The sequence below is a fragment of the Hyperolius riggenbachi genome, chromosome 12 (genome assembly GCF_040937935.1).
Source record: "Hyperolius riggenbachi isolate aHypRig1 chromosome 12, aHypRig1.pri, whole genome shotgun sequence".
NCBI lineage: Eukaryota > Metazoa > Chordata > Amphibia > Anura > Hyperoliidae > Hyperolius > Hyperolius riggenbachi.
In genome coordinates, this window is record NC_090657.1 from 204,896,874 (window position 1) to 204,924,789 (window position 27,916).

The 27,916-nt window shown below is 40.9% G+C and overlaps 1 protein-coding gene across 1 annotated transcript; it reads left to right on the plus strand.

Annotated features, from left to right (window-relative positions):
* Positions 1 to 5,332: 5,332 nt before the first annotated feature.
* Positions 5,333 to 25,901, plus strand: RCVRN (recoverin). Its single transcript, XM_068262264.1, has 3 exons — positions 5,333 to 5,807; positions 12,434 to 12,545; positions 25,000 to 25,901. The coding sequence occupies exons 1-3, from the start codon at positions 5,427 to 5,429 to the stop codon at positions 25,113 to 25,115; spliced, it is 609 nt and encodes a 202-aa protein (XP_068118365.1). The 5' UTR covers positions 5,333 to 5,426; the 3' UTR covers positions 25,116 to 25,901.
* Positions 25,902 to 27,916: the final 2,015 nt, after the last annotated feature.

Genomic DNA, 27,916 nt, shown 5'->3' on the forward strand with positions numbered 1-27,916 from the left:
AGGCTAATGTTTGAGCGCTATCTCACGTTGTTGTCAGCACACCTACAGGTAAGTGGATTTACAGACTCTATATTTAGACCTGAAGCTTAGAGATGATGAGCAGAGTTGAAGTTTCAAGGAAATTAAATGGGGCAATATATTGGAATGCTGCCAACAACTTAACATTTGACTAGAGGGTCCTCTGAGGTCCTCTTAAAGGACTAGAACTGAAGTGAGAGGTAAATGGAGGCTGCCATATTTTTTTATTTTGTTTTAAACAATTCCAGTTGCCTGGCAACCCTTTTCATCTATTTCGCTGCAGCTAAAATGGTCAGATCTGACAACAATGTCAGAAACGCCTAATCTGCTGCATGCTTGTTCAGGGGCTATGGCTGAAAGTATTAGAGGCAGAGGATCAGCAGGACAGCCAGGCAACTGGTATTGTTTACCAGAAAATAAATATGGCAGCCTTCATATCCCTCTCACTTCAGTTGTCCTTTAAGGATAATGATGTCAGGATTTGATTGAGGAAGGTCCAAGAACGGTTTGGAGATTATAGATGCATAGAGATTTCTACCCAATGTTCCATAACAGTCATTTGAAATTCCTTTACGAAAGGAATCAATTTGTACCACACACAATACATCAATTTTTAGTATATTCCAGCAGGGAATCTACTGAAAATTGATCAAGCTGCAGCGTTGCAAAGTTTTGATCCAGTGCAATTTTATGGGCTATTGATCTACCGCCTCCCCTGATTTGCCTCCAATCGACCTGGATTTGAGTAATTGATTAAAAATGTTTAAATTTTTATTTTTTTGCAAATCATGAAAGCAAACACAATACAAACATATCAAATATACTGTAATCTACAACAATGCTGAAAAGAAAAGAAAACTTTGCTAATAGCCCTGTCCTACTAGTGCTGCAATGCTAAGCCTAGGGCAAACTCAACTAATGATAGATTAAAGAGAAACAAAAAATGTACACAATAGGACAACTTAATCAACGCGTAGCGGTACACCTTTAAGAATATTAACTAGATCGATCGAAAATTTAAAGGAAGTGGTTCTCATCCGATTTGATCACAATGATTGAATCTGCAGATAAATTGATGTGTGTATGGGCACCTCAACACTGTGCAGATATTTATCCATCTGTGGCCACGTTGTCCATCAGTATCACAGTCAGCCTGTTTACAAGGATCACCAATGAATGAGACTCTGGATACATACATATGAGTCCAAATAAAATAAACATCTTACGTACTCTTCCAGAACAATTGCTTCTATAATATAATCTTAGATCATAATTAGGCAACATGCATCCACCAAACAGCATTATTAGCATACCCCCCCCCCCCACACACACACACACACACACACACACACACACACACACAAAATCATTAGGCAGCATATCCCCCAAACAACATAATTGAGGAGCATGACTTCCCCTCCAACCCCAACAACATAATTGGGCAGCATGTGTTAAAAGCACTATACATCTATACATTTTTTTTGTAAAATCATTTAAAGAGGCTCTGTAACAAAAATTTGAGCCTTATTTCTTCTATCCTATAGATTCCTATGCCTGTTGTAATGTGCTCTGTCTTACTGCAGCCTTTTCTAGTTGCACTGTCTCTGTAATAAATCTTATCTTCTTTCCTCTGTCGGGCTGAGGCTGGAATGTGTGGAATGTGCAGCACTGCTTGTCATTGGCAGAAGCTTTACACACCCTCTCCAAGCTCTGCATGAATCACACAGTAAGCTATTCTCAGCCTATCATACTCTGGTTAGAAGCCATGTCTTTTGTTTGTAAACACTGCCTAAAACTGTTAATTACAAACCAGGATTGCAGCAGGGAGTGACAGAAACAGCACAGAGGGGCCCAGGAGAACATCATGAATAGAATGGTATGCTTTTTATTGTAAGAATTTTAGAGTACAGATTCTCTTTAAGGTAATTGTATTGTTTAGTTTCCTTTGAATGAAATAATGGATTATGCCAAATGCGGGATGAGTTTATATATTAGGAGCACTACCCTAAAACCGGCCTATATGAATTTCTAAGGGTAATGAGAAAAGTGCTGTCTGTATTTAATTTAAAAAACTATATCAGCTTAGAATATACCATACACATCTAATATTACACTGCTGTACAATATTATGTTGCTTTATAGATAAAGAATAGCAGTGGCGTAGCTAAGGAGCTGTGGGCCCCGATGCAAGTTTACAATGGGGCCCCCCAAGCACTCTATACATAGCTATTGATACGGCGCACCAAAACCTGCCAATGGCAACTACAGTGTCAGAGGTGCAAGAAGGGGATGGGTGACAGTTTGTTAATGATTACCACTATTTAAAGCATCTATAGAAGTGATTATTATGAGCACAGGACCAATAGAGAGCTAATACTGTAGTTGAGGGAGGGCCCTTCGGGGCCCCTCTGGCCCAAGGGCCCCGATGCGGTTGCTACCTCTGCAACCCCTATTGCTACGCCCCTGAAGAATAGTAATTAGTTTCACTTTCCGTATTTGGTAATATACCTAATACTAGTAACCTTAGCTCATTTAAAAACGGGTTAGGTCTGCCTGCACTCCTACAGGGCGCCCACACGCCGCTCATGCACACGCCCGCACGCGCGCTGCTCGTGCATGCGTGCGCCCACCGCACGCACACACACACACTCTTTCTGGCCCCGTCCTCCCTCCGCTCTACGCAGTCTCTGCGTCCCTGCCTGCACAGACACACACACACAGGAAGTCAAGCACAGGGACGCAGAGACAGTTGCATATTATTACAGAGGATAGTCACATTTATATAGGTCTACTTGCTGAATAGGTGCAGCTTACTGAACAGAAAGAGACGAGATTTCAACCCTGGTCTTCCGTGTCAGAGGTGAAGCCCTTCACCAGTACACTATCCAGCCACTGCTCTGACCATAGTATACTTTATATCCTTCCTCTCTCAGATAATTGCAATCTCTGTGGACCAAAAAGTTTGTTTCTAAAAAGAAATGCCATCTTCAGTCTCCTAGTCACAGTGATTAATCTCCAGTTAGCATCTAAGTAATAAGGCTGCAAGCTGCAGTATGGACCCTGAGATATTTGAGTACACAGGTGCGCAAAGAAACAGATAAGTACATTAATGTTCTCCAAGAGCAGGAAACGCAGGGTGAGGACATTCATTTTCTGCTCAATGGAGTGAAGTGCATAGAGAATGATGCCTGCCTATTACCTTAAAGCGGAATATAACCCTGCATTTCAACTTTGCTCTAAAACATTATTTACAGCATATTATATGCAAAAAGCATTTTTTTTTTTACTAGACCAGCATTGGAAGGGTTAAACACAGAGGTTTTAAGTTCCGTGCAGACGTTCAGATAGTTACATTCTATTTAGTTATATGTATATATTTAGAAATGTTACACACTCTTTGGCTGTCCTCCAACTCCTTCTCAGTGAGAGAGATGAGTCACAATAAACACTTAGATACATTTGTGTAAACAAAAAGTATCTAACTCAAGTTCGGATGCGTCTGCAAAAATCTCCAGGGACTTTAAAACCCTGTGTAACCCTTCCAATGCTGGTCTAGTAAAAAAAAAAATTGCTGGTTGCATATAATATACTGTAAATAATGTTTTAGAGCAAAGTTGAAATGCAGGGTTATATTCCGCTTTAAGTTCTAAGGCCCAAACACACACTGTCTGTGTCCTCAGTCAGTAATCTGGCATGTGTGCCTGAGCAACGATCCCCTAGGTAGATCAATTTGGCTAAACGGCAGCCAATAGCTTTTTCTCTCCCCATTCGCCTCGCCTGCTGTGTAATGTCACATCTGCACCACTCCTTTGGCCCTTCGCCACCTTGTCTTGCAACAGAACATGTCGCAAGCCTGCAGGCTTCCTACGCATCTCTGCTGCCTCACCCCAGTGATGTCCGAGGGATCGGGTGCATGTCATGTCGGCACCGCTCAGTTCGGCGCGGTGAGAGACGAATGACGGCAAAATACTGAGGTGGCGTTAAATACTATTCCCCCTCCGAGTTGGGAGATGTAATTCGGGGTCTGGCAGCCGCCAGAGCCCCGAATTACCGCTACGTGCCCCGCGCAGCATAACATTGCTGCTATGGAGCGCCCAGTTTTCGGCGCTCGGCTCTCAGAGCTGCGTGCCGAAATAAGTTGATCGGCGAAGGATTGGGGTCCAATCCCCATCGGTTAGCATCCATCTAATGTGTGCAGATTCACATCACTTCTCAGGCAGAGAATGAGCGGTACCGAGCTCACTCTATCATCCAGCGCCCTGTTGGCCCTCTTCACCCCTACACTGAACATACTTGCTGTTTGGCTGTACCTTAGCGACATACCTACATATAGCTCTTGTGCTCTTCAGTGCTGTCCTAACAATAAAGCACTAATTTACGTGTGTATGGCAGGCATGTCCAATGTCTGTCCCGTTGGCCAAATGCTGCCCGTTGAGGAATATCTGGTGGCCCCCACAGCTCTCTATAGTTAATTCCATGCGGATTACAGGCCGTATCAGCCACCACTGTAGCAGTACCAGCGACTCAGTAGCAGCTGCCACTGTGCCAGCAGCAGCCCCTAATTAGTAGCTGCCACTATGCCAGCAGCAGTAACAGCCACTGATTAGCAGCCACCACAGTGCCAGCAGCAATAACAGCCACTGATTAGCTGCTCCTGCTATACCAGCAACAGTAACAGTTACTGATTAGCAGCAGCCACTATGCCAGCAGCAGTAACAGCCACTGATTAGCAGCTGCCACTGTGCCAGCAGCAGTAACAGCCACTAATTAGCAGCCACCACTGTGCCAGCAGGAGCAGTTCTTCTTTAACATGTAATTTGAACTGAATCCATGTAATATTCATAATATTTAGGATAATATGCCCATTGTATAGTCAGCCGTCTAATGAAGTTTGTTATACATAATTCAGAACTCACCTATAACAATCCTCAAAACATCACAATTACATATATATGATTGTGAACACAAGTAGAGCCAGACGGCAAACTATTAAGGGTGTAGTAAATAAAATGTTGTATACAGTATATGTATATACTGAAATGGCTTCTTAGTTGTGCTTGTGAAGCTAGGTCAAAATACATATCGCTTTGTGATCTATAATGCTGACTATTAAACAATTCCCCACCTGCAAAACTGTGCCATCATAAAATAATATTGACACCCATGAAGAGATGATGACGCTTCATCATTAGCTTGTTTTGTCAATCAGTGAATTGAAATTCCAGAGTCCTGTGATATCACAGAGTGAATATGATTCTGTTTGTGACGCCTAAACCCTCATAATCCCAAAAAGGCATTAGCTGGATTTATCCTGCTGAGAAGCCCTCTTGCTCAGTACCTTCCTGTGTTTGGTCTTGTAGGACAATAGGAAAGCTCCTCATTTTAGATTCTAGAAAAACTTCTTCACCATGGGCAACAGCAAAAGTGGAGCCCTTTCCAAAGAGATTTTGGAGGAGTTGCAGTTGAACACCAAATTTTCTCAAGAGGAATTGTGCACTTGGTATCAGTCTTTTTTGAAGGAGTGTCCCAGTGGGAGAATTAGCAAGAAACAGTTTGAAACCATCTACTCCAAGTTCTTTCCCGACGCTGACCCTAAAGCGTACGCCCACCATGTCTTCCGAAGTTTCGATGCCAACAACGATGGCACGCTGGATTTTAAGGAATACATGATAGCTCTTCATATGACCTCATCTGGCAAAGCCAACCAAAAACTAGAGTGGGCTTTCTGTTTATACGATGTGGATGGGAATGGGACCATTAGCAAAATAGAAGTTCTTGAAATAATTACGGTATAGTACTTAATTTTGTATTCATAGTTAAATGCATGCTATATTGAAGGAAACATAGGTCAGACAAAAATAAGTGTTACTAAGATACGAGTTCATCTATATTAATGTCCTAGTCCCACCAAACTCTGCATGTTTTGCAGGAAACCACACCCAAAGAAAGCTGGGTGCCGGAAGTGATTAAATGACCTATGTGGGAAACACTGATCATGATTTTGATCATGTGTGGTGAAAAAAAAATCTAGATTTAAAATGACTTAAATAACAAAAGTTCTGTTTAAACAAATTGGAATACAGAACCAACCCTTAGCTTAATGTACTCATTCAACGTAATCCTTATTTGATCTTGTCCATTCACAGTTTGCACCATTTGCACACTGCTGATCTCTAGATCTGTTAGAATCATTACTGACAACTTGTTTTTCATAGAAGGCAAGAACCTATCAAAAATTTGTTTACATACCAAATAACTTTTGGACCTTAAAACATGTTTGAAAGGCCCTGCGATCAAAGAGTTTGTAAGAGCAATTATAAATATTTTCCTCCCACGTTGAATTTGTCATTTTAAACCAAAGAACAAGAGTGACAAGACTCATTTACAGTCTGAAACTATAACCAGTAAATTTCCTGGCCCTGTATCGCAATTATTACGTTTTTCAACTTTTTAATAAATTACTTTTTTTTCAACTGTATTACAATACAGCACGCATAGTCAGCAGAATGATCTTAATTAAAATAAATGTAATAATGTAAAATATGACTAGGCTCATTTTATGCAAATTTCTTTAAAAATTACAGACTAAGAAATGTCCAGGGAATTGCTGTTAATTAATTCATGACATCACCACTAAATCAAAAAGGATATGTATGATAGAGAAAACATAAAACTCAAATAGTTTAATAATTGACTTGTACATTTTATTGTACCTCATTACCAGAGCTGACTTTATAGCGATTCCATTTAGTAAGAATAAAAAGTGCATTTAATTTACAGCCATTACTATTTTTCCACTTGTTAGTCCAGTATATTAATATTGCTGATTAGATTTTCTGACAATAATTAGGTTGCATTATTGATTAACCATTTAAAGTACCTTCCTGAGAGCTTGTAAACATCGGACACGCTTCCAATATATTTTCTGCATTCTCCAATACAGGAAAAATATACAGCCATTTAAGCTATGCTATTTTAAATAGAAACGGATCCTGATTTTAATGCACTTTGCGTGATTTATTGCACTAGAAGTAATAGGAGAACACAAGTGACCTTGTAGTCCTGGCTTAAAGTTAATAACAATTTCTGACAAGTTTTGCAACATTCTCATGGCTGGCATCAGAAAAAAAAGTGGGTTTTGTAAAATTCTTGGTAAATTAGTGATTGCAGGCACATGCATATGCATCTACTGAAAGGCCTGGGGCACACCAGAGGAGTTTTTCTGAGCGTTTTGAGTTTTTAAATCTGCTGCTAATGTCATCCTATGTGTCTGTGCACACTGGAGCAATGAGGTTTTGTAAAAATCCCCATAGCATTACATTGGAAAGAGCTTTTAGAGGTTTCAAAAGCTTTTCCTAATGTAATGCTATGGGTTTTTTTTTTTACAAAACCTCATTGCTCCAGTGTGCACAGACACATAGGATAACATTAGCAGCAGATTTAAAAACTCAAAACGCTCAGAAAAACTCCTCTGGTGTGCCCCAGGCCTGAGACAATAAGTTCAGGCGGTCGTGGTTTTTTCAAAATCAAGGACACTTACTGGAAATGTATGCTGAGAATCCATAAGCTGTAATCCTTGCAGTGCTGAGCCTGTCACCTAGTTATGTCACATGCAGAGCACTAGGACACTACGGCCCATATGCAATTACATTTTTCTCCTGAGTTTTCTCCTAGGAGACAAGTATTCATTTTTTTATTTGAAATAACTTTTCAAGGCTCTGCAATTGATAAAGTACCAAAAATGAGTTGAAGAAGTAGTCCATTATTCTGAGCATTTTCTTGCTTGCTGGTGGCTCAAAAAGCATTTTATTAATAAGGTGTTTAAGTATCATCTAGGAGAAAACTCAGGAGAAAAGGCTAATTGCACATGGCTCTATGGGCCCAATCCAAATCACTCTTTTTCCTAGGTTTATTTTCACATCATGAATAAAATGCCTTTTAAGCCACCAGCAGTAGAACAATACTCAGAATAATTTTGACAGTACTTTCTCATCTACTTTTTGGTACTTTTTCAGTTGCAGAATGCTGAAAAGTTATTTTAAACAGAAGATGAAATATGATCTCCTCGGAGCAAAGTGAATTGGACCGGGCTCTGTGTGCTGAATTGATGAGCTTCAATGAAACCAAAACTTTGGGTATCATTCATAAAGCATTTCCGCATGCGGAAATGCTTAACACCGGTGACTTTCCCGACCACTCAGCATAAGCCCCATTCATAAAGGCTCTTTCCGCATGAAAAGGTGACAGAGCGATACATTTCCGCCTTGTGCGGAGTTTTTCTAGATTAATCTAGAAAAAGTAACAAACACATCCATTCATAAAGATTAGAGCAAGCGGTATCCGGAAGGAAAATACCGCTTGCTCGACAGTAGCGATAGGCGGGCGGAATACATATAAATGAATGGGAGGGACCTCCCAAGCAGCATCAGACAGAGCAGCGCAGGGAGGGAATCGGGCAGCTTTTAAGTTTCCGCATGTCTTCCGCCACGCTGCCGCCAGCTTCCTCCAGAAAACCTCCGCACTTCTTCCGCAACAGGCAGACTTCTTTATGAATGGCCACCCAGAAGTCTTAATTACCGGTTGCGGAGAAGAACGGTGTTTTCCCGCACTACCGACAGCCTGTTTATGAATGATACCCAATGTATGGAGATTTCATCAATCATGAATTACAACAATAACATTTGTAAAACTCTTTATTAACATAGAACTCAAAATGCACAAAAGGCAAAACAGGATTCTGCATGGAGAGGCAATTGAAGAGGCAATTCACTTTTTCTCCTAAGTTTTCTCCTAGGAGATCATTTTTCATTTTCTGTTTAAAATAACTTTAAAAAACTGCAATTGAAAAAGTAGGTGAAAAAGTACTGTCCAAATTATTCTGAGCATTTCATTGTTTTCTGGTGATTTAAAAGTTATTTTAAATATAAGATGAAAAAATATCTCTTAAAAGTAAGCTCAGAGGAAAAAGTTTAATCACATATTGGTCATTGGCCTCAATTCACTAAGCTTATCTCCTGTCTTTAATAACTCTTCTAGAGTTGTTACCATGGTGATAAGGCATGTAGTATTCAGGAAACATTTTACCTCAGGCAAACCTAAAGTTAACTCTTCAATCCTTAAAATAACTCCAGAGTTAAAGACAGGCTGTTCATTAACTGCGTGTGAAAATAACTACAGAGGAGGTAACGTAACTACAGAGGAGGTAAATTAACTACAGAAGAGGTAACGTAAGGAATGAAGAGATAAGATAACTCTCTCACTGTGTGGAGGTAAGTTTTCTCTTGCCTTATTATCTCCAGCATGATCTTAGTGAATTGAGGCCATTGTTTGCTAAACTAAAGGTAGTCATATAAATAAGATTCGGTGATGATCAAAGAAATAGAAAGATGTTATCTGACCAGCATGTCTTCTTTGAACAGTGGTTCTGTGAAAAGTACTCTCATAATACTGGAGCAGTCTTGATGTACTGGATGAATAAAGGATTGAGAAAAACAAATAAAAATGGGCAATCTAGTCAGTAATCAAAGAATGATTTACTGAGGTTGTGTCCTGGTACTTAGAGATGCAATAATCATCTTCTGATCCAATTGAAATTGGCTCAGTTGGGCAAGAGTCATCTTATCTATAAGTACCAATCTATAAGTCATTTTTTAAACCCAATTAGTTCTTGGAAACCAAGGAAGATTAGAGTAAAACCTAAGACCTTTTGTAACAAAACCAATCCATTATGATGTAAGTATATTAAGCTTCATTAGGTATACGTTATGGCCAGCCCACCTAAATGATTTTGGCTTAATGAGATGGTTTATTTACTTAAGGTAAAGCCAAGCTACTTACAGACTCCAGATAATACAAAGATGTACCATTTCAAACTGACTGCTAAAATATAATCTTTTGTAATTTAGCATGCACACTTGGATTGACCAAGCATGAGTGTTCATCCTGTAAAGGAGGAAGGGTTGCCAAAGAAAGAGTCAGCACAAAGCTAGATTGTGTTAGTGGAAAGCATTTGTTATTGTCCATGGAGAGATTAACCTGTATAATCAGATTTACCTAAGACAGAGATGTTATGGGTGCCATTCAAAACATAAGCATTTTTCCCAAAATCATGTTGGACTTATGTGATCATTCCTCCTCCTCAGTCGTTTAGTTGACTCTTCATGACCATATGTACTTTTGCACGCCAGATGTCTCTGTCAATCACTCCTTCTTTCAGGCATGTTCCTGGCTTCATATATACTGTCTATCCATCTTAGCCTCTGTCATCCTCTTCTTCTTTTGCCCTAAATTTTTTGAAGCTAAAGGATCTCTCCAAAAAAACCAGTCTTCTCATTATGTGACCAGAGTATTTGAGTTTTAATAGTAGTATCAGCCCTTCTAGTGAACACTCTCTGGCCTTATTTCCTTAAATATTGACTGGTTAGATCTTCTAGCAGTCCAGGGAACTCTCAGTAGCCTTCTCCACACCCACAGTTCAAAAGCATCAGTGTTTGTTTGTATGCATGCGGTTACTACTTTTTAAAATATATAGGGGGTCCATTTGATTGAGTCCATAAGTTAAGTAATTTTCTTTTCACAAATAATTGATAAACACAATAAAGAGACAATAAAATGGTAGATGATTATAAATGGACTAATAGACTCAAGCCCGTTTAAAAACGGGCTCTAGGGTCTGTTTCTTGCCGCCTGCCGCATGTTACTGCTCATGCGAGTGCACCCGACGTGCGCACACCCGGCCACCCGCTCACACGCCCACCTGTCTCCATGGCCTCGGCCCCGTCCTCCTGTCTCTGTGAGGCTGGGTCCATGCTACGCACATGCACAGAAGCAAAAAGCACGGACCAGCTAAACAGGGACAGCGTGACGCAGGGACACAGGGGTTTTATTATAGAGGATATCATTCTCCAGAGTTTTCTTTCAGGAGATTATTTTTCAACTTCCCTACCAAGTAACTTTTCAGTACTTTGCAAATGAAAAAGTACCAAAAAGAAAGCTTCATCTAATGAACTGGAAATTGGGACCAGTGAGCTACTTGTTAAATCGTTAAACTGCTAAAAGCTTTGATTTGCTAAACCCAACTTCTGCCTCCTAGGTGGGGCAAATGAGTAAATTATGAGGTAAATTACGAGGTAAATATTTATTTTCATTTTTTCATCAACTGATTTTCTTAATCAGCTGTACTTTTTGAAAAATCAAACCAATCTGACACATATTATTCAAGCCCAGTGTTCTCCCCAGAATTTGTTTCCAGCTGGGCGGCATGAAAAAGTAGTCGGGTGGGGCGCAACCAGGGGAATGCAGGGCCGGTTTTTCTCCATGCAACTCTGCTTACAGAATAGGAGGAGGATTAGGAGGCAAATCGATGACAGCTGGGTGTTCACCAAAATTAGCCGGGTGGAGCACCCAGCTAAAAAAGCCTGGGGAGAACACTGAAGCCCATGATTGCGATATTAAAAAAAATCTTGATTTACTGTTTTCAGGTTTCAGTGATGACAGAGACCTGATTAGCATATACATAAAACCAGACTCTTTTCTAACCATCATATTTTGCCTTCAAACCTGTATAACTCTAAAAAATTTAAATATTAGGACATACATGCTAAAAAAAATGCATTACATTCATGCATTTATGGTAACATATTTTTATTTTTTTAAGTACTATAACTAAATGTGGCACACTAACACCAAGAGAAACACTATCTTCTGTTATCTTTTCTTGGTTTTCAATAAATCCCCGCATCACCCAGTCCCATGCACGCCTCCAGGACTTCTCAAGAGCTGCTCCAACACTATGGAACTCCCTACCTCCACCCATTAGGGCAGCCCCCTCCTTCAACATCTTCAAGAAAGCCCTCAAAACTCACCTTTTCACTCTGGCCTACTACCCCTCACAAGTGCTCTAAACCTACAGCTGAACTCTGGTCCCCTACCATTCGTGTCCTTACCTCTCCCTCTAGATTGTAAGCCTTTGGGCAGGGTCCTCCTCCTTTTGTGTCCTACCTGATCATGCACCTCCATTACTGTGAACCCATAATATGCATCTGAGTGAACCTAACTTGCCTAATCTCCATGCTCCATCCAGTGACTGACTAAGCATTACCTGGTACTCATACTATGGTGTGTGATCTGGTTTTCTTGTATTCCTGTATTGTCATATTGCTGTATGTCACCCCTAAATATTGTCTGTAACCTAAACTAATGTTCAGCGCTGCGTAATATGTTGGCGCTTTATAAGTACAATAAATAAATAAATAATAAAACTAAATCCAGCCGTTCCAAGCTGGAACTAGTGATGCATTTTGCAGGTAAGAAAGACGATTTATGTTGATATGCTTAAATGTCTGCTGTTGACTCTTGGTAATATTTTACCTATGTCCCAGTTAAGTAGGTGATAAAATGTTTTGCTCCTTCCCAGGCAATATTCAGAATGATTAATCCTGAAGACCATAAGCATCTTCCAGAAGATGAAAATACCCCAGACAAGAGAACCAATAAAATATGGGATTTCTTTGGGAAGAAGGACAATGGTAATTTACATTTGACACAGAAATTTTACATAGTTACAAACAATACAACATGTATAGTACCTGTTTCAGGAAGGGTGAGTTTTGATTCTCACAGGAAAGAATGTACCAGATACTTTTAATAGAATTATTATTATTTTTTTAATTAAAATTAGTCTTTTTGTGGCAGGTACCCGAGCATCTAAAGAAGACGGTAGGCAAATAGAACTGATATACTGTATTGTGTTTTTCTTTTTTTGGTGGTGGTGGTGGTGGGGGGTTAATAAGGTTTAAAGGATACCAGAGAGCAACTGAAGATGAGAAACCGGGGGGGGGGGGGGGAAGAAGGCTTGTATAGTGAGCTGTCCTGATGCTCACCGCTCCCCACGTTCTCCTTTCTACCCCCTCCGATACCTGTAATTGGGCTCCGGCCCTTCTGCCGGTCGGATTGGTTGGGCATCAGTACACCTGAGCTGGCCAGGCTGCACGTGTACTACAGCACACAACCATGGCCGAGAGCACTCTGTGCATGCACTCCCAGCCGCAGTTGCATGCTGTAGTGCACGTGCAGCCCAGCCAGCACAGGTACACTGATGTCCAACAAAGCCGACCTGAAGACAGGGCAGGAGGGCAATTACAGGTACTGGAGGGGCAGAAAGGAGAATGGGGAGTGGTGAGCATCAGGACAGCTCACCATACATGCCAGCTCCCCCCATTTCTCAGCTTCATTTGGGCTCTGGTATCCTTTAATAGTAAAGAAAAAAAGTTAATTTTTAATCCAAACAATATTAAGGATTAAAAGTTGGTTCAAGAATAATCCTTTAGGTTTACAAAAGCATTTTAAAGCCCCATTCAAGACACAAATGTTTTCTTAAATATGTGCAGACACTTGCAGAGCTTCTTTCTTATTTTCTGTGTTTAAACTCCTTGATTAGTTAATATCAAATCACTTGTGAAAAAAAAAGATTGGTCAGAACCCTAGACACTGGACATTTCCTGCATCACAACCTATCTGTGCTATAAACTGTGGTCTTTTTAGACAGATTGAGACCGTACTCCCCTCTTGCAGTTTAAACAGTAGGAATGATGCAATCAATGCATCATTACCAGAAAAGAGTTACACACAGAGTTAACCACAGATTGTACAAAGTGCACAGTGCTACAAATTCTATCATAGACAGGCTTGTACATGCAGAAAAAAACAGTGTGTATGGGGAGAATGATCAACGGATGGGATAATGCTTGGAGGGAATAGTAGAGTGCATAGGGCTCGATTCACAAAGCGGTGCTAACCCAGTTAGAGACTTTAGGCGTGATAACCATTGCACCACGCTGGTGAAAAGCCAGTTTAGGCGTGATAAGTTTAGGCGTGCTAAGTTTAGGCATGATAAGTTTAGATCGTGCGCAAAGTCCCGCACGCAAAGCAGCGCCATTAAACTCTATGCAAAGTGCACCAGACTTTGCTAGCGCAAAACTTTTGATCAGCTGTGCACTGCGGTGCTAACCCAGTTGGTGCTTAAACTTATCACGCCTAAACTTATCATGCCTAAACTTATCACACCTAAACTTATCACACCTAAACTGAGTTTAGGCATGATAAAGGGCTTTTCACCAGCGTGCTAACTGTTAGCACGCTTTGTGAATCAGTCCCATAGAGTTCAGAGAGTTCACAGCTGAGAGGAAGAAGCTGTTTCTGTGCCTTGAGCTCTTGGTGGTGATAAAACAACACCTCCTGCCCAAGGGGAGCCGACTGAAGAAGCGGTAGCCTGGATGTGAGGGATAATTGGCGATCCAAAAAGCCCTGCAGCGCAGTCTGCTTGTATACTGTAGCTGTAAAATAGGATTCCAATATCAGTAAAACCACTTGGTGGACCAACCAAAAGCTGAAACTGCTATGTTTAATATTTGATAGGATCCTAATACAAAAAGAATGTTTTTATTTTTTTTACCATTCAGAACAAGAAATAACATTTCAAAAGAAGAAGTGACACCCATGCAACCTGGAAATAAAAAACACATATATAAGTAGATAAATACTAATTCTACTTACAAATGTATTGCACTGTCCATCAGGGCCGGCCTTAGGTTGTACAGCGATCTGAGCGAAGCCAGATTTTGGTGCCCCCCCATTCATCCTCTTTGCACGTGCACATACACACGCACACACACACACACACACACACACACACAAGTCCATAGGCAATTCACCTTTTCTCCTGAGACATCTCCTAGGAGATAAGTTTCATCTTCGTTTTAAAATACGGTAACTTTTCAGCATTTTACAATTGAAAAAGTACCTAAAAGTTGGTGAAAAAGTGCTAACAAAATGATTGTTTTTTCTTGCTTGCTGGTGGTTTAAAATGCATTTTATGACAAGGGCCCATATGCAATTCACTTTTTCACCTGAGTTTTCTCCTAGGAGATAATTTTTCATCTTCGATTTAAAATAACTTTCCAGCACTTTTCAACTACAAAAGTACCACAAAGTTGGTGAAAAAGTACTATCAAAATTATTTTGAGTATTTTCTTGCTTTCTGGTGGCTTAAAAAGCATTTTATTGATAAGTTTAAAATTATCACCCAGGAGAAAACTCGGGTGAAAAGTTGAATTGCATACTGTATGGGCCAAGGGCCATATGCAATTCATTTTTTCACCTGAGTTTTCTCCTAGGAGAGAATCTTTCATCTTCTGTATAAAATAACCTTTCAGCACTCTGCAATTGAAAAATACCAAAAGCAGGCGTAAAAGTACAGTCAAAAGTATTTTCATGCTTGCCTCTGGCTTAAAAGGCATTTTATTAATAAGGTATGAAAATATCACCTTGGAGAAAACCCAGGAGAAAAAGTGAATTGCATATGGGCCACTTACTTTTGTTTTAGCAAGAATAAATAGTAACAGCAAAAACCAAAAAAAACTTGTTTATCGTTTATGGAAACAGGCTCTATAGTCATTGAAAGATGACGAAACACTGAAATGGAATTTAAATAAAAATGATAGAATTTCAAAATGAAAATGGTACGTGAACTCTAGGATCCCTTTACACTTCATACTGCAGCTAGGCTCAGGAATCAAGTAACTGAGCACAGGAGGATAACCATTAATCCCCCCCCCCCCTTTTTAGTGCATATAGTCAGCCCCCCACCACCACCTTTAGTGTATATAGGTAGATCCCCCTTAGTGCATATAGTCAGATCCTCCTTTTAGTGTATATAGGAAGATCACCCCCTTTTAGTTTATATATGCAGATCATCCCCCCCCCCCCCTTTAGTGTACAAGGGCAGATCCCCCTTTAGTATGTATAGGCAGATTCCCACTTTAGTGCATAGCTGTCCAATCAGACATCGCTGTGAGTGAGGGGCGGCACTGCTGGCATGCACGGCTCACACATGCTCCACAAGAGGCAGCAGCAGGTTACTGGAGTCTTCACCCCCATCAGCCCCAGCAGTACAGGGGGGGGCTGGGTTGGAGCCGTAGCAACCACTAGCAGCAGCAACACAAGGACCTGGAGCCCGCAGCCAGGTAGAAATGTTGCCAGGGTCAGTCCAGACAAGGTAGATGAATGTGCCTGTGCGCCCCCCTGGAAGCCAGCGCCCTGAGCGACCGCTCCAGTCGCTCAGGTGAAAGGCCGGCCATGCTGTCCATGTTATGATTCCTGTGAATTTTATAAAGGAAAAGCAGAGAATCCTATTCTAGACAGTTTCCATCTTGGTTACCTTTGACCTGACCTCCTGACATCATTTCCTCACTCACTCTTTTTTTCTCCTCTTGCTAATTGTGTATGCATTACCCACCCTCCTCCCAGAGTCTTCAGACACTCCCACGGAGGTCTATACTAGGAAGTGCACTGTCTTAAGCTATTAGAAGGAGGGGGAAATAAAGGGAAGAGTAGGACTATATCATAGATAAAAATACCCCCCAGCATGCAACTGTTTGGCAATTAAAGGGGCAGTGCTCCTAAGGTATGTGATAACTCCAAACCATAACAGCAGAAAAAGTTTTGAAAGTTTTGAATGCAGGATTAGCATCTTTATCACTTAATACACTCAGACCAGTTGCTGTTCAAATTTGATTTTTATTGCACTTTATAAAGTGCAAAAGCCAAAGTCATAGAAAATAAGGCAGCACCTGAATACTGCAATTGCAAAGCAATTAGATTATATTTTTCTTGGTGGCATGGGAGGTCTAAACGCAGCACCTCTGTTGAGATACACATGATGTTTCAGTGGACTAACTCCTGCAGCAGTGAGTTAGTTTAAGATCTTGCAAAATTCTGACAAGCAGATGTAATCCGACCGGTGGGAGTCTGCTCTCCTCCGCTTTGAGTGGGCTTTGGAAGTCTTTGGGAGCACTCAGGCTCTCAAAGACAGGCTGCTCCATGCTGTGCACTCTCTTGCGCACTCGCGCGTATGCAGTACAGAGCCGCCTGTCCTCAAGAGCACTTGAGCTCCTGAAAACTTCCAAAGCCTCCCACAGTGACAGTGTGCTTTGCCGACCCCTCCATGACAGAGAGCATGTTGGCAGATTGAGGTGAGGCCTAGATCAACACTGAGTGTATAACCCGCTTCTGAGTGTGCCCCCCCCCCCCCCCCCATAGACACAGCGGAGCTCAGTGGTACGGCTGTGTCTATCCTGGACTTGCAGATATTCAGTGCAGGCTGTTCAGAAGTGGGTTAGCTGGCTCAGTGACTCAAGTATAGGCCGAGACCCCCACATTTGGGCCCAAAAACTCAGCCTATACTAAAGTATATATGGTATCTCTTTTTTGTTTTTGTTTTTTTAACCACTTCAGCCTTCAGTCGTTTTTCACCTTATGCATCCGAGCAATTTTCACCTCCCATTCATTCGCCAATAACTTAATCACAACTTATCATAATGAATTGATCTATATCTTGTTTTTTTTCGCCACCAATTAGGCTTTCTTTGGGTGGTACATTTTGCTAAGAATTATTTTATTCTAAATGCATTTTAAACAGTAATATTAAGAAAAAAATAAAAACATTCATTATTTCTCAGTGTTTGGCCATTATAGCTTTAAAATAATACATGTTACCATAATTAAAACCTATGTATTTTATTTGCCCATTTGTCCCGGTTATTACACCATTTAATTTATGTCCCTATCACAATTTATGGCGCCAATATTTTATTTGGAAATAAAGGTGCATATTTTTCAGTTTTGCGTCCATCACTATTTACAAGCGTATAATTTAAAAACATTAGTAACAAACCCTCTTGACATGCACATTAAAAAGTTCAGACCCTTAGGTAACTATGTTTTTTGTTTGTTTGTTTGTTTAAGTGTAATTTTTTATTTTTTATAAGTTAAAAATTTTATTTGGGTATTTTTTTGGAGTGTGGGAGGTAAACAGTTAATTTTAAATGTATGTGATTGTGTTAAATAGAAAAAAAATGTGTCTAGATGTAGTTTTACTATTTGGCCACAAGATGTCCTCAGTCATTTATTTATTTTTACCTATTCTGTATGCGAGCACTCTCACTTACAGAAAGTGTAGGGAGGAGGTGAATTTTTTTTTTTAATTCAGAAAGATCGCAGTTTCTATAGGAGCTATCGGTCTTTCTAACGGGGACTTAGATCAATAAATGAGAACTGCGTTCCCATTCATTGATCTCTGGGACAACGGACAGTGGCAAGGTAGAGTGCAGGCGCGCAATCGGCCGCGGGAGCGCGCAGCAGCAGCCTTTTGGACGTAGCAGCTATGTCCAAAAGGCTGAAATGGTTAATAAGGCTTCAGATTCACTTTAGGCTGAGTGCACACTTGTCAGTGTGTTAAAGCTCGTTTTCTGTCATGTGCGTTTGTGTTTTTTTTACGCACATGCGTTTTTCTTGTGTTTTGCATGCATTTTAACGCACTGCTCGAGGAGGGGGCACTAGGAAATACTGCACTGCTCGGGGGTGGGGATGTCACTGGGAAGTACTGCACTGCTCGGGGAGGGGGGCACTGGGGAATACTGCACTGCTAGTTGGGGGAGGGGATGTCACTGGGAAATTCTGCACTGCCCGGGGGGGGGATGTCACTGGGGAATGTGGAAATCGATTGGCAATCTGTGTGTAGTGAGTGGAGGGATTCGACCAGATACATCCCTCTCTAATTAAATAATGAAGCACCCAAAAACTGAAACTGTTATGCGTAACATTTGACAGCATCCTAATACAAAAATAAATAAGAAACATTTTTTTACAATTCAGCACAATAAATAAATATGATCAAATATTTTCATTTTTATCCTTGACCTTAATTTATTGTTGTAGGTGTGTGCTTTAAATGTTGTTGATGTCTGCTTGTATTTAGCCCTATTAATTCTTTGCCATGCGATGAGGAGGAGACGCAATCTAGCGGAGAGAAATCTCCCCATCGTGGGAGGGGGAATGCAAAGTACATCAGGATAATCTCAGCATCGTCAGAGAGGCAAAGACATAAGAACAGTCACCAGACTCACCACTGTGTTTGTAGAGTATATACACACATCTTCATTGAAACCTCACCTTTGTGGGATGGGAGATACTCAAACTGCTTCTGGGAAATGTCTTCCTTGTGGGAGGGGCAGGAACACAAACTACTCCTGGGAAATGTTACCATTGTGAAAGGAAAAGGGAAATTTCATCATTAGATCACAGAAACAACAGAGGTGTAGCTAGAGTTCTCAGCGCCTGGGGACAACGTTTTTGTGCCCCCCCCCCCCTTTGGATAGTCCTTCTGCACCTGGCCATGCAGCATGAATGTGGGAGTTGTCATGAGTGGAGCCACATGTACAAATGCTGTTTAGATCGCCAGAAGTGCCCCCTTCCCCCTCATAGATAGCCAAGTGTGCCCATTCCCCCATTCAGATAGCCAGTGTGCCCCACTATCAGATGTTCTACCCTTTAGATAGCCAGATGTGCCCCCTTCCCTGTTTAGAGAGCCAAATGTGCCCCTTCTCTATTTCAGATAGCCAGATGCACCCCCTTCCCCCGTTTAGATAGCCAGAAGTGTCCCCCTTTACATAGCCAGATGTAACAGCATCTCACGACTTACCAGCTCCAACGTACCAGCGATGACATCATCTGTCCTCTGCAGCGTGCCTAGGGTGCTCTCCTTGGTAAGAGCAGTGTCTCTTATCAAATGATGCCGTTGCTACTAAGCGGTGGATGCTGGAACGTCTAAGCTGGTGAGACTTCTGCTGTTATTAATACTCCACTACATAAGGAGGGAGAGAAGCAGGGGCATTTTGGGCAGCCAGCGAGCCACCTCTCCTGCACGTGGGGGTGCATGGCCACACTGAGTGTCCTCACAGTGCTGCGCCCGGGGAGAAATGTACCCCCTTGCCCCCCTCCCCCATAGCTACACCTCTGACAAACTACTGTAGAAAATTCTCACAACTGAGAGAGGAAAGCACATGTAGCACACTGCAAGAAATTCTCACCATTGTGAGAGGAGAGGGGACAAACAGTTATAGTCAGGAAATATTCCCTTTGTTGGAGGAGAGGAGACACATACCTCTGCAGGGAATTCTCACCCTTAAATGAGGGGAGGAGACACAAACTACTGCAGGTGAAATATCACCACTGAGGGTTGGGGGGAGTGTGGGAAACACATTATGTGTGGAAGAGCAGGCCACACAAAGCACTGCTAAGAAAACTCTTCATATTATCAAACAAGATACTTGCATGTGAATAATTCTAGTTATTGGAAACAAAAAAAGGGACACGAGAGCCCAATATAGTGTATTAAGTTGTTATGTCGAGAAGAAATGAACAGCGTATAAGTAATTATACTTTCAAACGTGGCAACCACAGTACAGGCAGGTGGGGAGATTAGACCTGACCCTACTCAGGCTAAAAAAGTCACTCTATGTAGATCGGAAACAAAGAGGTAGCTCCCATCCACTAAGGCCTAGTGCACACCAGAGCGGTTCGGCTGCAGTTTGCGATCCGCTTGCGGGTGCGGATCTGCTAGGGTAATGTATTTCAATGGGCTGGTGCACACCAGAGCGGGAGGCGTTTTGCAGAAACGCATACTCCCGGGCTGCTGCAGATTTTGGATTGCGGATGCGTTTCTGCCTCAATGTTAAGTATAGGAAAAACGCAAACCGCTCTGAAAAACGGCACTTCAGAGCGGTTTGCCAGGCGTTTTTTGTTACAGTAGCTGTTCAGTAACAGCTTTACTGTAACAATACATGAAATCTACTACACCAAAACCGCTACACAAAACCGCAAAACGCTAGCTGAAACGCTGCAGAAAAAGAAGAAAAAGCGTTTCAAAATCTGCTAGCGTTTTGCGGATCTGCTTGCGGTTTTTGGTGTGCACCAGCCCTAAGGGTGGACTTTACAGTGTGACAAAGGTTGAAACAGAGGTGCTAAAATCAGGATAAAATATTTAAAAACCGGTTAAAAAGGAGGTAGTGGTGGAGTTACCTCCCCAATAAATAGACACAGATTTTTTAGATTTTTAGTCAACAAAAACAATAATAATGCATTATGAAGTACTCTAAAAAAAATGTTTTGTTGACCAAGAATCAACAGAATCTGTGTCTAGTTACTGGGGAGGTAAGTCCATCATTACCTCCATTTTAACCGTTTTTTAAATACTTTATCCTGATTTTGGTACCTCTGTTTAAACTTTTGTCACAAATTCTAGTTATTGGTACCTATAAAGGATTTTGAAGCAATGTGTGTAAAATATTTGGTCTATTATCAAATTCATGAGTACCTGTATTGAAGTTAATCAGAAAATCCTTATATATGGCAGCCATCATCATTGTTCGCGCTTTTTATTTGCAAGTAGCTTGTTTTTACCTGAAATGCTGCCTATTGAATTTCAATAAGGAAAGGCATTTATTTATTTTGTATTTATCTAGCATCAACATATTCTGCAATACTTTTCAATGTGCCTAGCCCTATCACTGGCTAACCAACCAACCAAGGAGGCGCACAGTCAGGGTCGCACATGCGCATTAGTCCCTGGGATAAACAGCGGGAGAACAGAGGGTAGGATTAGCTTTTCACTATGGTTATCTGCTAATTCATAAGCTTGTTGTTGTTGGACAGCATTATTAGATTGTGTTTGAAGTGTACTACACTGAGTAAACAAGGTTGAAAAGTTTCTGCTGTTTGCTTGCTAATTACTTAAATCTACCGTATATTCCGGCGTATAAGACGACCCCCAACTTTTCCAGATAAAATAAAACGTTTGGGATATACTCCCCTTAGAAGACTAGCCCTCTTCTAATGCACACCAAATAAAAATAAAAACACATCATATACTAGTGCTGTGTATGAACAGATAGTGGTGCTGTATTGTATGTGGTACCCAGTATAAAACAGTATATAGGCAAATGACTGGTTGGATTGGTCAGCTCTCCTTGTCTTCCTGTTTATCAGGGCGTTATGGAAGAATAGATTGTGCTGTGCCCATAAAACACGCCTCTTTCACCCTTCAGGCCCACCCTTGTTTCCTATTTACCTCCTTCTCTGCCTCTCAGATCTCACACATGTGCGCCTGCGCCTCTTCACTACAGTCCTCAGCAGCAAGATCTGAGAGACGGTAACAGGATAGGGCGTATCACCCAGCATCAATGACAACCGGCATATAAGACGACCCCTGACTTTTCAGAAGATTTTCAAGGGTTAAAAAGTCTTATACAGAATATACAGTAACTGATATTTTGTCCTACAGAAATTCTAACAGTTAGATTCAGTGAGGTATAAATATGTATTCAAATGACAACAGAACAGTCTCAGGCCTGGAACACGCTAGAGCGTTTTTTTTAGCGTTTAGGGAGCGCTTTAAATCACTAACAATTTCCCTAATAACTCTGCCAATGTAAATGGATGGGACAGATTCCACTAGAGCGATTGTGATTAAGAAAATAGAGCATTTTGGGAGCGTTTCCATTCTAATGAATTGTATTGGAGCAGGGAAATCGCTCCCAAAAGTGCTTGAAAAAACGCTACCACAAATCGCTAGTGATTGCGATAGTGCTTTACACTTTCTAGTGGGTTCCAGGCCTCATAGGCCTCAATTCACTAAGATCATGCTAGAGATAATAAAGCAAGAGAAAACTTACCTCCACACGTGAGAGAGTTATCTTACCTCTTCATTCCTTAAGTTACCTCTCCTGTAGTTAATTTACCTCCTCTGTAGTTAATTTACCTCCTGTGTAGTTAATTTACCTCCTCTGTAGTTATTTTCACATGCAGCTAATTAACAGCCTGTCTTTTACTCTGGAGTTATTTTAAGGATTGGAGAGTTAATTTAAAGACAGAAGAGTTAACTTTAGGCTTGCCTGAGGTAAAATGTTTCCTGAATACTACATGCCTTATCACCATGGTAACAACTCTAGAAGAGTTATTAAAGACAGGAGATAGGTTTAGTAAATTGAGGCCATAGTGTTTTATATTCGTTTTTTTTATACTGTGTTTTATGTTTTAAAGCAAAAAATGTAATTTTGATTTTTAATCCCACTTTCATTTCTATTAACTTTACATAAAAGCTGACCCTGATGGGGGTTTAATAAAAACCTTTATTTTTTTATGTATAATCGGCAAGCAACAGTTTTATGAATCCTTGCAACACAAGTAACTGTTAAGATAGTACTCAACCCTAGAAAGTATTCAGACCTACTATTATTTCCTAGAGATAAATTTTAACTGTGACAAGTAGGAATTCAGACTTACTCAAAAGCTTAGTAAGCATTACCGTATATACTTGCAAGCAAGCCGAATTTTTGACCCCCAAAAAGTGGGTCAAAAGTTGGGGGGTCGCCTTGCTTGCGAGTCATGTGGTAGAAATCCCCGCTCCCCCCACGGCCGCCGCTGCTATTACCTTAGCTCGGCGCCGCTTCTATTCTCCTGTCCTGCTCGTAATAACTAATTCACAGCAGCGCGCCCCACGGCGGCTGCTGTGATGAGGGAGGGAGCCGTAGAGAGAGAGCGGTTCCCATAGTAATGGCGATACACATCGCCGCTATAGGAAGCCGCTTTCTCTACGGCTTCCTCCCTCATTACAGCAGCCGCCGTGGGGCGCGCTGCTGTGAATTAGTTATTACGAGCAGGACAGGAGAATAAAAGCAGCGCCAAGCTAAGGTAATAGCAGCAGCGGCCGTGGGGGGAGCGGGGTGGTGCACTACCTACCTATACTGGGCACTATACTAGCTATACTGGGCACTATACTAGCTATACTGGGGCACTACCTACTCATACTGAGCACTATACTAGCTATACTGCGCACGATACTAGCTATACTGGGCACGATACTAGCTATACTGGGCACTATACTAGCTATACTGGGGAACTACCTACCCATGCTGGGCACTATACTAACTATACTGGGCACTATACTCGCTATATTAGGGCACTACCTACCCATACTGGGCACGATACTAGCTATACTGGGCACTATACTAGCTATACTGGGCACGATACTAGCTATACTGGGCATTATACTAGCTGTACTGGGGCACTACCTACCCATACTGGGCACTTTACTAGCTATACTGGGCACAATACTAGCTATACTGGGCACTATACTAGCTATACTGGGCACGATACTAGCTATATTGGGGCACTGCCTACCCATACTGGGCACTATACTAGCTATACTGGGCACTATACTAGCTATACTGGGGCACTACCTACCCATACTGGGCACTATACTAGCTATACTGGGCACTATACTAGCTATACCAGGACACACTGGGGGGATCACACGGACAGCATTTCCTACCCCTGGCTTATATGAGGGTCAATCGTTTTTTCCTGGTTTTCCAGGTAAAAGTTGGGTGGTCGGCTTATATGCGGGTCGGCTTGCTTGCGAGTATATACGGTACTTATGTAACAGAATTTTTAAAGCATGCATGAATTCCTGAACATACCCTCTAGTGTAAGCAATCTTATGGCAGGGAAGCTGCAGGGGTAGTGATTACTTTTTGGGGCCAACCTCAGCTATACAGGTAAGATATTTTCTTTAATTCACAAGAATTAAGATGGCAGCCCCTTATGAAATTCAGACTGCAGATTCTGCAGCTCTGGACAGTGGGTAAAAATGTGGCAGAGGTGGGTCAGATGAAGTTCTGTCCCCCCCCCCCCCATCATAACCCTATTTATTGTCCAGCGCTGTGTAATATGTTGGCGTTTTATAATAAATAATAATAATACTCTCTTCTACCTCCTCGAGGAAACACTAATCAATGCCTGCACTATAATACTTCTTTAGTTAATCTGCATGTTTTTACTCCTAGTTAATATTTCTATAATTTTGCAAGAAAACTATAATGCAAACCTTCATCCTAGACTGCAAGAGCGAGCTGAGGAAACTTAACAATGTGGTCAGGAAACCCCTCTAAGATGCTGCTGATGCTTGTAAAAAAAAAAAAGTAACATTGAAGTAAATTTTTTATAGATACACTGAAAAAATGAAAAAAAAAGGCCATTAAACTTCATGTTTGAAACCACTGCTAATTTGAATTATCCTTTTTTCAGATCGGTTGACGGAAGGGGAATTTATCCAGGGTATAGTCAACAACAAAGAAATTTTGCGTTTGATCCAGTACGAACCGCAAAAAGTCAAGGAAAAGCTGAAAGAAAAAAAACAGTAACTTGAAAGCTCCTGAATTTTTTTTACTTAAGACTGTTTATGTAGCTCTTTTTACACGTCCATCAACAAGATAATTACTGTGTTTAATGAAAGATGAACTGAAACGCTTCTTGTCCTTAAACCTGCTCTACGCAACTTGTGTCATGTACCATCACACTTTCTATACTATAATTAGTTTAACTAATAATCCGTGGATTACATCTCCAGCCTTCTTATGCTCTGAAGGTCACATAAAATAATCTTGTTGCATTTAAATTGATATTGCAGATGTTAAACCACTGAGAGCAAATAAAAGGCACTAAAACCACAAAAGAAAGCAGGAAGCAGCTAAAACATGAACGTAAAAAGGTCTTAAAGGCACAATAAAGAGAAATAGAAAAAAAAACTGAAAAAAAAGACATTCTTGAGTAATTTTATTATATTATCATCTGTCTAACTTGCAGTTAGTTAGTAATTTGTCATGTTGACTACATGTTCTGGTTTTATAAAAATGTCAATCATATAAAAAGAAAAAAAAAAGCAGTTAATTGTTTAGATTGCCAGTTTAGAATTTTTGAGCTGTGATTTACATATATGATTATTTATTATTGTGGTAATACTAGTCTTCGAAAATGCTGCAAGGTAATGTAGTTGATTGAAAAGTACGTGTATTACATAAATTCATTTCCAAATGATATTTATTGCCATGGGAAATAAATGTAATTTCATTATAAAATTAGCATAAATATTAGGCTTAATTTCCTAAAGCGAACAGCATGCAGTACAAATTTTTGCAATTAAAACTAAGAACTTTCTTAAATATGTGATAATTTGGCTGCTTTAATATATGAAGATTCGTTACAAATTAAATTATCTTTGTGTTTGTAGTTTTTGTGTTGTTTCTATTCTCTTTTCATTTTTAAAATGTTAAAAATAAAAACATATTTATTGTATTTCCATTATTCATTTTTTTTGTCTCTTCTTTTGATGTCTCTTTTTTGCATGTTTCAAATATTCATTTGATGAACCTTACGCACTCCTCCCCTCGCCAAAAAAAAAAAAATTAAAGATATTAAAATCAGCTGTCTCTATCATGATCAACAAAAACAGTGTATAATAATGTTTTATGGGGCCTTTTTTTCTAGGTGTGTGAACATGCAAATTTGGCCTTTTTTGGTGAAAACTATTGTCTCCTGTTGTACAGTATTGTGTCAGTATGGCCAAGAGAGTGAATCTTTGTCATTTTCAGTTACTCTTGTTTATTGCTGGTATTGTGCACATTTGTAATTTGTAATATGTGGAATACATCTTCTCCCCCACCCCTTTTTCTTGGGGGGGGGGGGAGAAGATGGGGGTTGACAACTTGACAATAATGTATCTGAAGAATGGAGAGCAGAGGGAACATTTCTCACATAAGGGTTGATTCTCTAAACCACAGGTGTCAAACACAAGGCCTGTGGGCCGAATGCGGCCCACCTAGCTTCCGATCACATGACATGCATTACATGATCACATGACACAGTTCGGTGTGAAGCAAGCACCCCAGGAGAGGAATGGTTGACGTGCTATGACTCCCAGGATCTCTGCACTAGATACACAACGACAATCCAGTCAGCACCGTTAATAGTATTAAAGCTCTTTATTGTGCTAAAAGCAGCATGATGTCTTGCTGTAACAGCGACAGCCCCACTGTTTTCCTCAGACAGACCTTTTTCAAGCCGTTCAGTTGTGCATTAAGCTGACAATTAAAATCAATCCATTTATATAGGCACACCTCCAAAATCCAACCAATCATGGTAAGGCATCCTCAGCCAATCAAAAGCCAGCGGCTCTCCAGTGGACCTGATAGAAAACAATGGTCCCTTATATGCAAAATCTCCACATCCCATAATAGTGCTTTCCACTCCCACCTATGTGAACCACCTCCCCAACTGTCACCCAGGCCTAAATGGGAGCTATCTATTTCCAAGTTCACAAACATAATGTGACCACACAGAATGCCCAGCCAAGGTCTCTTATATATATAAATACCGGAGAGTTGAACTCCGATACTGTACACACTCCCAAAAATACATAAAAGCTTAATGGCTCCACCAGGGAGACCAATAGTGTCAGATGTGGACTCGGTATTTGTCCTACTAGTCCAATTTGTGGATAAGTTGTTGCCACCTTTGGTTCAGTTGATTGACGCTTATCTCCGCGATACACATATGTTTATTGAAAAATTATATCTTTTGCATAGCGGGGCTGTCGCTGTTACAGCAAGACATCATGCTGCTTTTAGCACAGTAAAGAGCTTTAATACTATTGACGGTGCTGACTGGATTGTCGTTTACATGATCACATGACATGCATTCGGAGCAAGAGGTATGCAGGATAATGCGTGTGCCTGTCAGGAATATTAGAGGAGACCCAACACAGCACTGGAGCAGGTGAATTATTAAACTACTCCACTGCACCACTATGGCATCAGGGGAGGAGCCATCCCCCCCCCCACACCTCCGGTCACCATGATTAGGCTACTTTATTTGAGACCATTAGGCCAGCGACTTAGAACATGTCTTAGATTTTGGCCCCTTACATGATTGAGTTTGAAACCCCTGCTCTAAACAGCATTCATTTTACTGTGCTCACATAGTGCACAGCAATATTACCCTAACTTCTGCCTGCAAGTACTGCGAGTTACGCGATTAGCATGACCCACGGCATTTGAGTAACATGACCGTTGCTACGGTAATGCTCAATATAATCCTCTATTTTTTAATCCCCCTCCCCCCAAATTGGCCCTAGACTGCAATCCATGCACTACATGATCATATCATA

Bases quoted from the DNA above. Each gene is read 5' to 3' on its own strand.
- RCVRN (XM_068262264.1), top strand. From the start codon at position 5,427: ATGGGCAACAGCAAAAGTGGAGCCCTTTCCAAAGAGATTTTGGAGGAG. The intron at 5,808-12,433 runs GTATAGTACTTA...GCTCCTTCCCAG, and splicing joins AAGTTCTTGAAATAATTACG to GCAATATTCAGAATGATTAA. The intron at 12,546-24,999 runs GTAATTTACATT...TCCTTTTTTCAG, and splicing joins CTTTGGGAAGAAGGACAATG to ATCGGTTGACGGAAGGGGAA.